Source organism: Lissotriton vulgaris, chromosome 9, assembly GCF_964263255.1.
Source record: "Lissotriton vulgaris chromosome 9, aLisVul1.2, whole genome shotgun sequence".
NCBI lineage: Eukaryota > Metazoa > Chordata > Amphibia > Caudata > Salamandridae > Lissotriton > Lissotriton vulgaris.
In genome coordinates this window covers 1,040,835,985-1,040,848,615 of record NC_141697.1, presented here as the reverse complement: position 1 = coordinate 1,040,848,615, position 12,631 = coordinate 1,040,835,985, and the positions used below count along the sequence as shown (strand labels likewise).

The window sequence follows — 12,631 nt, the reverse complement described above, 5'->3', positions numbered from 1 at the left end:
GGGTAAAGAGTACTTTTCCCACTCCAGTGAGAGCAACAGTAGGGAAAGTGTTGGATTTCGAAGGGCTAAAAATTACTATTCCCACTCCACGGAATGCAACAGTAGGAAAACTGGTGGATAGCGGAGAGGTAAAAATTGCGATTCCCACTCCTAAGAATGCAACAGTAGGGAAAGTGTTGGATAGTGGAGGAGTAAAAATTACTATTCTCACTCCAAAGCGTGCAATGGTAGGGAAAGTGTTTGATAGCGCAGGGCTAAAAATGAGTATTCCCACTCCACGCAATACAACAGTAGGATAACTGTTGGATGGCAGAGGGGTAAAAAAGTATTCCTTCTTCAGTGAATGCAACAGTAGGAAGTGTTGGATAGCGGAGAGGTAAAAATTACGATTCCCACTCCTAAGAATGCAACAGTAGGGCTAGCAGATGGGTAAAAATGACTATTCCCACTCCAGTGAGGCAACACTAGAGAAAGTGATGGATAGCGGAGGGGAAAATGTACTATTCCCACTCCAAACAGTAGGGAAAGTGTTGCATAGCGGAGGGGAAAACATGACTATTCCCTCTCCTAAGAGTGAAACAGTAGGGAAAGCGTTGGATAGCGGAGGGGTAAAAATTACTATTCCCATTCCCCTGCCTCTATGATCAACTCACTCTGGCCCGCTTGCCTTGCCCCCCCCCCCCACACACACACACCCAAAGACACTATAAGAGCCTCGGCATTTCGCTGGTCAAATCACTTAGCTTCAACTGTCAGGCAGCCAAACTATCAGCCACTTGCTTTGGGCTTCTCAGGCTTCTTCGGAAGATCCTCCCCCTCCTGCCCTTTGGGGCAAGACAGACCGTAGGCAAGGCCTAATTCTGTCTCGTCTTGATTTTGGTAACACCCTTTACCTGGGAGCTCCCCAAAATACCCTACGGAAGCTCCAGATAATACAAAAGTGCGCTGCTCGAACTCTGCTCCAGATCCCCCGCCATCTACCAGCCAAGCCTAGACTAAAAAGCCTTCATTGGCTTCCTGTCAGAGAGAGAATTAATTTCAAGACCCTCTGCATCTCCCATCGCGCGTTCTGGAAAGCTGCCATCAATCATCCCCTGATTACCCCCTACCACCCCACTAAACAGCTCCGCTCAGTACATTCCTTCCTCATCACAGTCCCCAGGATTAAGAGATCCAGATGCGGGGCCAGTTATTCTCGTACAATGCGGCCAAACTGTGGAACTCCCTCCCTCTCCATCTGAGATCCGAGCCTAACTTATTGCTGTTCCACAAACACCTAAAAAACGTCCTTTTTAAGAAATCTGAATAAAATCTCTTGTTAGCAGTTTTACCTGAAAGCATCACTCCTTTTTTAGTGCTTGGACTCCTTAGGGCAGCTACCGCGCTTTATAGATTTTCATTTCATTTCATTCATTCAGTGAGAGCAACAGTAGGGAAAGTGTTGCATAGCGGAGGGAAAAACATGACTATTCCCTCTACTAAGAGTGCAACAGTAGGGAAAGTATTGGATAGTGGAGGGGTCAAAATTACCATTCCCTCTCCTCTGAATGCAACAGTAGAATAACTGTTGGATAGCTGAGGGGTAAGATTTTGTATTCCCACTCCAGTGAATGCAACAGTATGGAAAGTGTTGAATAGCGGAGAGGTAAAAATTACTATTCCCGCTCCAGTGAGTGCAACAGTAGGGAAAGTGTTGGATAGCCGAGGGGTAAAAATTACTATTCCCACTCCAATAAGTGCAACAGTAGGGAAAGTGTTGGATAGTGGAGGGGTAAAAATTACTATTCCCACTCCACTGAATGCAACAGTAGAATAACTGTTGGATTGCGGAGGGGAAAATGTCTGTATTCCCACTCCAGTGACTTCAACAGTAGGCAAAGTGTTGAATAGCAAAGAGACAATAATTACTAATCACACTCAAACAGTTAAAACAAAAAAAACAATAAAAATCATAAAAAGAAATAAACAACATTTAGAATTGGAAAATCAAATATATTAAATATATATAAAAATATTATTTTAATCACATATACAAATCTACAAATAATATATAATATAAAATAATAAATACATTTGTAAAATAAAAATCTTTTAAGCTAGAAAATATTTTAAAAATTAATTAATACATAAATGTATTTATTGAATTTCCTACCCTATGACACTGCACTAATAACAAAACACTTCAACATTTTTTATTAAAAAAATCTCAAAAATTAACATAAATAATAATCAATTAAAAATGTATTATTAATAAAAACGAATAAACATTGAATATTCACACCTTAACACTATATCCCCAACACAGACCTAAATTAAACATTAAAATAATAAAACACAATTGAAAAGTATTTATACATTATAAACTATTACTATTAATAAATAATAAAGAAATTAAAATGTATTTAATACCCACCCTTTACCCCTTTAAAAGTAAAAACAGACAAAAAAATCAAGTTACCCAAAATACATATCAAATAATTAACATTAATTAACCACTATATATTAATTAGTCAAATACAAGTTACTTACAACCCTTTACTCCTATAAACACCAAAACACACACACTTACAATTAATTACACATCTACCATAATTAATTACCAATTACTCAATTGTAATTTAATAACATCTAATTGTTTCAACAATTTAACAAAAATCCCACCTTTAACAACTTTAAACTCCACAACACACACCTAAAATTAATTACACAATTGCAATAATGAATTACCAATTAGTTAGTTAATTTAGATTGTCAAACAATTATTAACTAATTAATAATACATTACTTTACACTTTTAACACTATAACATCTTAATCAAACAAATATTAATGAATACAAAATAATCATTAAGTTTAATTTAAAGGACAAAATGTTTTTAATTAAATTACTTCCCCTCCTATTCCCTTATAAACCCACAACCGGCTACGAAATTAAAAACTCAAAATTCAAATATATATTTTTTAATAACTACTAAAAATGTAACACATATATTAAAAATACAAACAATTCTTATACAAAAAACATACAACACATACATCTAAAATATATACCAAAATACATAACATTAATAAACAAACAAAATTTTTAACAACCATATTTTACAAACGATATTAAACACTTTGATATTTTTTTTAAAATTATTTTTATTTGCATTTTTAAAACAGTGCGATACGTTATTATGCAAAATTACAAAATAGTTGAAGCACAGTAGTTCGGTAACAGATATCAGTATGATTATATTATTAATACAAGTGCATCTCATTCGATCAATCATAACTTGGGTCGCCAGTAAATACAGTAGCCCTGAGGCGTCACTCCGAATCAGAGCTATAACTAATATTATCTGAGGGTGGTTCATAAATGTTCCCGCTATACTTATTCCATGCCCCCCAAATCCTATTCCATTTCTTGGGACAACCTCTATTGCTGAACACTGCCCGTTCCGTAATCATCGCTGCGTCCATATTGTGTTTCCAAGCCGATAATGTTGGTGACATCGTCCCACCCCATTTCTGCGCTATATTCCTCTTTGCCACCATCATGCCAAGTGTCATCCAGTTCTGCCCACAGCGCGTGAGGTCATTAGGTTCCCATATATTTAGAAGGCAACACTTGGGGTCAGGCAGTATGGAAAGTTCCTCTGATTACGACATGGTGCGCATCACCTGTACCCATTAGTGTGCAATTTGTGGGCAGTCCCATATTGTGTGATAGAAGCTCCCCACTTCACCACTTCACCGCATCCCCACAGGCAGTATGGGTGTGTAATCCGTTTCATCTTATGCAATGTGTCTCTAGTGTAGTAGGATGTGTGTAATATGCATAGTTGCACCAAGCGGATTTCTTTCGGAGACGCAATTGCCTCCTGCCACTCAGAGTCATCAATGTCCCCACAATCGTGTGACCATTTCTCCCGCAAGGCCACCAGACGGTCAGGTAAATTGTTTATCAGTTTACGATATGTCAGTGATGTCTCCTTCGATGGCATGTAGTCTGTAATCAGTCTGTCCTCGAGCGGGGACGACTCTGGGATATTCGTTTCGGGTGGTAGTGCCGTCGTTAACGCATGACCATGACGCATGACATGACGCATGTATCGGAAATGTTCTGTTGGTGCCAGATCATATTGTTGCCGCAGAGTCTCAAAGGGTAGCACATGTCCCTTTTGCCATAGATCCCCAATGGTTGAGATGCCTATATCATCCCAGCGGTCAAAGCCCTTGGATTGCCTGAGTGTCCCCAGCTTCTTTGTGTCCCATAACGGAGTTAATTGTGTGAACACGCCCTGCCATTTCAACCTGGTCAGTGCCGCATGCCATATAGTGAGCGTGTGTTGAAGTGGGCCAAACTTTGTCGCGACTAGGGATTTATCATAAAGGGGGGCCAGCATACCAGAAAATCCCAATTGCGCCCTGTCTGCTTTAAGAGCCGGTTCAGACTGTGGGAGATGAAGCCACTGGTTAATGACCTTCAGCTGTGATGCCCAGTAGTAAAGGCGGACGTCTGGGAACGCTATGCCTCCGTCGTACCAGCTTCAAGTGATCTTGGCCTGCGCTATACGTGAAGGCTTAGGACCCCACATCAACACCAAAACTTGTGCTGCAATGGTTTTGAAGTGCGCAGTTGGTACTTGGTAGGGCGTATTTTCTAAAAATGTAGAGAAAGCGGGGCAAGGCCATCATTTTGAAAAGAGCCGCCTTTCCCAGCAGTGTCAGTGGCAGTGATTCCCAATGTCGTATGTCACGTTTAAGACGATCAAGGGGGGGCTGCAGGTTATGTGTATGGAAGTCAACTGGGCTAGCTGTGATGTATATCCCCAGATACTTAAACCCACTAACTAAAGTCCGTAATGGGCAGGCTTCTGGCAAACGTGGTGGGGGGCCATGCAATACGTACATGTTAGATTTAGACCAATTGATCGAATAGCCAGATGCTCGGCCATAGGCCGTGCAGACCTCCAGAAGTGTCTTAATTGAGTGCTTGGGAGAGGTGAGATATAATAGGATATCGTCTGCGTATAGGGATATTCTATCTTCCCAATCATCAGCCCAACGGAGGCCACTGAGTAGACTCCCATCTTATCCGTTCTGCCAACGGTTCCAGGACCATGGCAAATAGTAGTGGGGACAGTGGGCAACCCTGACGCGTGCCCCTGGACAGTGGAAAGTCCGCCGATATGTGGCCGTTGGCAGCAACGTGCGCCATGGGCTTCTCATATAGTAGGCGGATCCAGGAGCAGAACCTCTGGCCAAAACCCAAATGGCGTAGTACGGCAAATAGGAAGGGCCAGTGGACTGTGTCAAACCCCATATGCGCGTCTAGGGACCATATCACAGCTGGTTCTAAAAGATATTGCGCGCGTGCCAGTACGCTATGTACTCTCCATAAATTGATCGCCGTGTTCCTGCCGGGCATAAAGCCAGACTGGTCTTTATGTATGAGTTTGGGTAAGTGAGCCGTGAGACGCAGCGCTAATAGTTTAGCGTGTATTTTAGCCTTGGCGTTAATAAGGGAGATCGGGCGGTAGGACGCACATTGGTCAACTGGCTTCCCTGGTTTCAATATAGCTACAATAGTGGCTGTTCGCGGATCTAATGGAAGTTCCCCTGCCTCCAAGCTTTCTTTAAACATATGCAGCAAATGCGGTGCGAGCGTGTCCGCTTGTTGTTTGTATAGTTTGATTGGTATACCATTAGGCTCCAGCGCCTTACCCGTCTGTAGGGCCTTGATCGCTAATTGCACCTCTTTGGTCGTTAGGTCTTCGTCCAAGGCCTGTGCCTCCTCCGCTGTCAATGTGGGCATTTTAAGGTCTTTGACGTAGGTGTATGCCTCTTCCTCCGAGACCGTGGGCGCAGAGGAGTACACCGTTTTATAGTGTTGCGCTAGCATATGTACTATCGTGTGTGGATCTCTAATAGGATTCTCTCCCTCCAATGTCAGCTGCGCTATCCACCTGTCCTGTCTGTCACGTCTGTCCAGCCAGGCGAGTAATCTGCCTGCCTTGTCACCTGCTTCGTAAATTTTGTGTTGTGTAGTGGACATTTGTAGCTTGACCCCCTCAGTCAGATGTACTCTGTGGCGATGTTGTGCTACTTGTAAGCTGTGCGCCGTAGTGGGGTTTGGGTCAATCGCATGCTGTGTCTCTGCCTCAGCCACTGCCGTTTCCAAAGTTAGCAGCTCCTCTTGCCCTGTATGTTTTATGCGCTGTGATGGAGACTATTGCCTGCCCTCTAATCACCGTCTTGTAGGCCTCCCACAGTGTGACAGAGGAGGACACGGAGTCAGTGTTTTCCTGGAAATATCGTTTCGTCCCCACCCTCAGCTCCCTCCTGATCCTATGATTGTGAAGGTAGCCACCGCGGATTGGATAGGTCTGACGCCGTTTGGGCTGGTGGTGTGCATAGGTAATCATCAGGGGAGAATGATCTGAAATGCCCCGTGGCCGGGTTTCCACATTGATAACAGTGCCGGGGCCTCCCACCGAGCCTAGAAAATAATCAAGTCTGGTGAAACTATTATGAACGCTGGAGTGGTAGGTGAACTGGCGTTCCAGAGGATTGTACTTCCTCCAATGGTCCTCTAGTCCCATAGCCGTCAGGAACCCCCCCAACTGTGATGTACCAGACACAGCTAACCTTGGAGGGACTCTATCCAATGAGTTATCAGCCACCAAATTGAAATCTTCCCCCAGAAGTAAGTCCCCTTCAGGGAGCCCCAGTATGAAAGTGCTAAGGTCCGAAAGCGCCGTCGCCTGCAAGGCAGGTGGAATGTAGACTGAGACCATATTAAAGGGTTTACCCTCCCACTGTGCATGTACTGCAGCAAATCTACCCGCAGTGTCAGACCTAACAGACCGTATGAGTAAAGGGAATTGTTTTTTTTACCAAGACGCCAACTCCCCTAGATCTGGAGGTAAATTCGGAGTGGGCCACCATCTGAAAACCCCATCTGTCCATTGCCTTCGTAGCCGTGCCAGTGAGGTGCGTCTCCTGTAAGAGTACCACTGACGCACCCTCCCTTTTAATGCATTTCAAGACCAGACCTCATTTAATTTTGTCACCCAGGCCGCGGACATTCCGAGTGAGTATAGATAAGGACGGAGTTATTTCAGCCGAGCCTTCCTTCAAACCAGCGTATGAGTCAACCCCCATCATCAGACTTAGAGCTTTAAGGGCCCCCGGGGATCAATGTGTGAATGAGGTAATAGCCAGTTTCTGCGAATCAAAACACCATGTCGATCAGTACATATCTGAGTATTGCAAGAACATAGAACATAAGAAATAACAAACTTACCCCCCCTCCATCCCCCCTCCCTGCCTCCCTGCCTTGAGGACCCCAAACTGCCCGCCTCCCCAACTCAGCAGAGTGCTCATAATCCCTGTCAAAAATCAATGTTGCCTATAAGAGCATAAGGAGTGAAAGTCCAAGGAGTCCCAGCTCATCGTTAAAGGTCTCAGTAGCAAGTAAGGGAGGTGAATTCCAACAGGCAAAGTTCGACATTACAGGGCACAGTTCACAGAGGAAAAAGAGAAGTACTTCCCTTGAGGTAGCAGGAGTCATTCCCCAGAGTCTGTGGTCGGGCTGGCCCCATCCTTCTCCTCTTGCCCGGTTATTTCAGTCTCATCGGTCTGTCCCTGTCGCCTGTGCCGCCCTTTCTGAATGCCAGAACCCTCCGCCGGACGCCACCCCTCGAGCCAGTCGTGTGCCTCCTCTGGAGTGTCAAAAAAACTGGTTTTTTTATCAGCCACCACTCTGAGGCGCGCCGGGAAAAGCATGGAGTAGGGCAGTTCGCGAGATCTCAGTGTCTTTTTCACCTCAATGAAACTCCTCCGTCGTGCTGCCACCGCCGTCGTGTAGTCCGGGAAAATTGAAATTTCAGAATTCTGGATCCTTATGGGTGGTGCGACCCTCGCTGTCTGCAAAATGGCGTCGTGATCTCTGAAGTTAAATATGCGCGCCAAAACAGGTCTCGGTCGTGCCCCGGGGCGCGGGCGTCCCCCTGGTACTCTGTGCGCCCGTTCCACCGAGAAAAAATTGGAGAGGCCTTTTGGCTGCAGTATGTTTTTCACGAGGTCCTCTACATAAAGGTCCATGGCAGGCCCCCCTTCCGATTCCGGAAGGCCTATTATGCTAATGTTATTGCGCCTAGAGCGCCCTTCTTGTTCGTCCATCTTGTCGGACAGCAATTTGTTATCTTCTTCCAATTGCCTTATGCGTTTGAGCAGCGACGCGGTGTCCGAGGTGAGTGTCGTCGTGACCTGCTCCACTGCAGTGACCCTAGATGACATTTTTTGCAGGTCTGCCCGCAGGAGTGTGACATCTGTCGAAATCGTGCCCACCGTGGTTTGCACCTGATGCAGGGCCGCCATGATGTTTTCCAACGTTATTGCAGGGACATTGCCGCCCTCCGCACCCTTTGCGCTAGTCCTCTTTTGCTCCGGCAGTGGGGGAAAGTCTTTGGCATAGGCAAATTTATCGAGTTTACTTTGCTGGGTCCCACGATTACCTCTGCCGCTCATTTTGATGGGAACGATGAGTACCGCTCCGGGTCACACTGGGGAAGTTCGGTGGGCGCGTTGCTGGTGGGTCTGCACCTCAGGCCGAGTGAAAGGCGGCTGGTCCCGGTATGGAGAACACCTGGTTATTGTTTCCAAGCTGCGGGTCGCTCCTAGTGCTGCCCTGTCCCTGGCACATGCCGTCAATGCTTTGCGAAGAAGCGCAGGACCCGCTCTCAGGCACGAGCAGTGTCCGCCCAGTCACCACGCCTTCAGGGGGGGCCTAAAGTCTTGTATACCGCCACACTCCGGGGGGCCGCCGCCTCCAGCACCGGGGTCATCGCGCCCCAACAATCGGCGGGAGAGCAAGAGTACGTCCGGAGCTGGTGAGTCACAGAGGGGTGCTTGTCCGGGCAGCAGCAGGCCCCGGCGGATCCCCAGGCCCTCCGCCCCCGGCAGGTCAGGAGTGCGGCGGGAGGGCAACACCAAATTGCTCTGGCAGCGCGTCTGGGGTGCAGCCGGGCGGGGGGAAGGCAGTCAACCCACTCACCAGCCGCCGGCCGCCCCAGTTGCGCTCTGTAGTGCGGTGCGCCGTTAGCCAATGGCGTCCAATCGGCGGTTACCTCAAATCTGGGCTGGTGCTCGTAACGCGATTGTAGGCCGCAGACTTTCACTCGATGCAGCTCCGGGCTCCGAAGTCGCAGAGGGCTCGGAGCAGGGTCGATGTGCGTCAGTGCACCTCCGCCACAGGAATGTCAAGCTTGGAGCTATGCTGGAGCAGGATAACTGGCCGGATAATTGTGGGGAATCGGTCTCACCCTCGGAGCCTCACTAGGTCGCGGCCATCTTGGTTAGTCGCCCGCCACGCCCCCCGCCACTTCGATATTTTTAACATTGATATTACTTACTAAAATCGATGTTCTTGACCATGAGATTCTGCATGTCGAAAATTCTGACCCACGATACTTGCAACTCGATATTTGTGCAACTCGATATTTTTTAATCGATATTCTGTCTCTGCAGAAATACAAGATAAGTGCAAAATCATAAAACATATTAGACTTTAACTAATTCCAGAAAGTGTTCTAAGTGTCTAACTATTAAAGAGTATAGCCACATCTCATAGAGAGTCAAAGGCAAATAAACATTAAAAATAAAGTCTCCAGTAACAGCAGTTTTAGTGACAAGTGCAAAATCCACCAAAACCACAAACAAGCAGCCTAATGAAGCTAAGACTAAACTTGAACAGCTAAAGTTGAAGAACTTTTATACACAAATCACACTTTCTAAAAATAGATTCTGCAAATTCAGCATGACATGATCGTGGTTAGGGTCGCATTTGCAAATCAGAAACATTTACGTAATTAAAGACATTAGCACTAACCCATTTCTTAAGGTAATAGAAATCGTCCATCATCTCCCTCAGTAACCACCCTTCAGAGATTATAAACACAAAATGAAACATCCACTAACAGTGGCTAATAGTTTCTGCTCCTCTACATCCACACTTCCAGGTGAAGTCTTTGAAAATGATATTTTGGGTACATGGTGGAAGCTTCAATCATAGTCTTTCTAATAATGCTTCTATTATATTTACCTCATTTACTTAGGGGCTGGTTACGAGTCTGACGGTCCACGGACTGCCAGACTTATGGGGGTGCAGCGGTGGCGGTCTCCTGACCGCCTTATTACAATTAGGGTGATTGGAATGCCAGTGCCCCGCTGCAGCTGCCGTTCCCTGGCAGTGTTGCTGTGGTCAGGAGGTAGTAATATACTCGGCGGGACCGCTGTGGTACTACCGCCATGAAAACTGTGGCGGAGAGGAAACAAAGGGTGCCCTACAGGCCCACCTTGTGCCTCATGCCCTTTGGATGCATAGAGGGAGGCACAAAATGTGCTTCCTCTGTGTGCATGCACACCAGTTCCTGCACGGCATGGACTTCACAGTCCATGCCTTGAAGGGACTCTTTTTGGCGTTCCCATTGCGTTGCCCATTTACAGGCCACCGCCTTTGGAACTTTAAAAAAAAAATCACACCGCCCAAATTGTTATCAGGCCCTTAGTGTTCCCCAGAGATAAGGGGAGAGAAGGCTTTGCAGCAAGACATTGATGGGAGAGGGAAATGAGCTGGATGAACAAAATATCAGAATCTTCATCCATATTAGAACAGGCATTTGCAATGTAATCGGTCTCGCATTAGTGAACGTTAGAGCCCATTGGCATTGCAAATGACAATGTTTCTTAGTTATGTTTTTCTGTTTGCAGTAGAGTGATCATTTGACCTATTCTGTTATATATAATAGCCAACGTGGCACCAACTGATATTAAGTCTCCCTTCTGCACATATGCCTGCAAGTCACTAAACAGGACATAGCAAAAGAATGGAAAGATGAGCTCCCCTCAACGCTTGATAATTGGGCTCGGGAAATAAATTTTATGGTACTGGAGATGCCGGTGTATGAATCCCGTGGAGGCCCAGACAAACATACCAATATGTTGGGTAACTGGTAGGCCCAAAGAGATATAGTCCTGAGCCTACTGAGAGGTGTGGATGTCCAAAGGGACACAATGATGGTTTAACATGTATTAGGAGAAGGGCACTGAATAGGTTTAGTGATACTGAAGATGTGAATACACTGCTTTATGTTACCACTGTTATGTGACTGTTGTAGTGATCCACCTAATGTAACAGACACTTGTTGTGATGTACATTCTTGAGATCAATCTAGCAATATACTTTAATGCAATATTGATAACTGCCAATAAACATGAATAAAAAATAAGCATATTGGGGCATCCGGACAAGAAGGTTCTCAGTCAGTCTCGTCCTCCTTTCAGTAAATGACAGTTACCTCCTGGGATGATATTCACATGCACTGCGGAATAGGGTCAATGAGATGTTGTGCTATGCAAAGCGCTCTGATTCCCGATTCGGGTCAAGTTCGCGCTATATAAAACTCTGCAAAAAAAAAAAAAACACTGGTCGCTTGGGCCGGGCAGTCTGCAGCATTCAACGCCACACACGCCATCACGCTGGGCCGGTGTTGCATCTTAGAGCATACATGTGCGCATGCATGCATGATTGCTGATGTGGAACAACATTGGCAAAAATGATTGGCAAAGACATTTGGTCAGCATTGGCATAGCCAAAAGATGAGAACTATTGGCTCTGTCAAGGCTTGTTTTATTTTATTCTCTTTTTGAACTTTTACTCATTCTCGCATACAACTCGCAAACAGCAATAATTGGCAGATGATGCCTACATGCCTCCTTTCCAGAGAGGCACTAACCCCAGAATTTTTCAGGTGGCAGGGTTAAACTCTGATTTGCTTTGCCCCCCCCCCTTCTCTCATGTCCCCTCCCCTGTTGACAGCGCTACAGCTTAAAGTCAGTCCAAACTCTGCTGAGCGAACTCAGCGAGCACACGTATTTTGCTTTGTGATCAGTTCATGTTAAACTTGAAGCCGTATGACGCAGAGGCACCTTACGTAGGTTTCTCCTTGAGGTTCTTGAAGGAAAAGAAAGGTGTGTGGGGAGGACTAATCCACTTGAGAAAATACTTTAAACTGTGCTGTATGCTAACTAAGGAGTGACCTAATATACAATACATAGTAAAGGTCAAGTTGCAATTATTAATTGAAGCATTAGTTTGAAATAATATGTATTTGCCGGGTAAACCAGTTTGAAGATCATATTTTGAAGACACTGTTCAGTTCAGTGCCTTGATTTAGAAATTCAAGCCAGAATAATTTAACATGTTTTGTTTTAACAGATATGGGAAGCAATAAAATCTGGATCTGCCCTTGAAAATCCTGTGTTGCTGAACAAATTCCTCCTTTTAACCTTTGCTGTGAGTAAAAGTTTAATTTTAAATTCTATGCTCTGGCATTTCAGACTAATTCTGAGTTCAATATAGTCTGCTGGTTTCTATAAAGTGCCGGTAAGCGCTGTAGGAATTCCATATCCAAAAGGCATTTTCATGTTCCTGTATAAGACCTGTGATAAACCTATTGATTTGCAGAAAAACCTTTACATTATGTAGTTTAGGGATGTGAGTGAAAAGGTTGAGATATGAAAATATTCTTGTTCCTATGGCAGAAAACGTAACTGAATAACAGTAATACTGTTGATGAGCT

At 45.2% G+C, this 12,631-nt stretch overlaps 1 protein-coding gene across 2 annotated transcripts in view; it reads left to right on the top strand.

Annotated features, from left to right (window-relative positions):
- ATG7 (autophagy related 7) overlaps nucleotides 1-12,631 on the top strand; it is a 1,270,091-nt gene that overhangs the window by 145,259 nt on the left and 1,112,201 nt on the right. For both annotated transcript variants that reach the window (XM_086938958.1, XM_086938957.1), the window contains exon 7: nucleotides 12,268-12,345. In XM_086938958.1, the coding sequence (XP_086795084.1) occupies nucleotides 12,268-12,345 (78 nt within the window). The remainder of the gene's footprint in view (nucleotides 1-12,267; nucleotides 12,346-12,631) is intronic.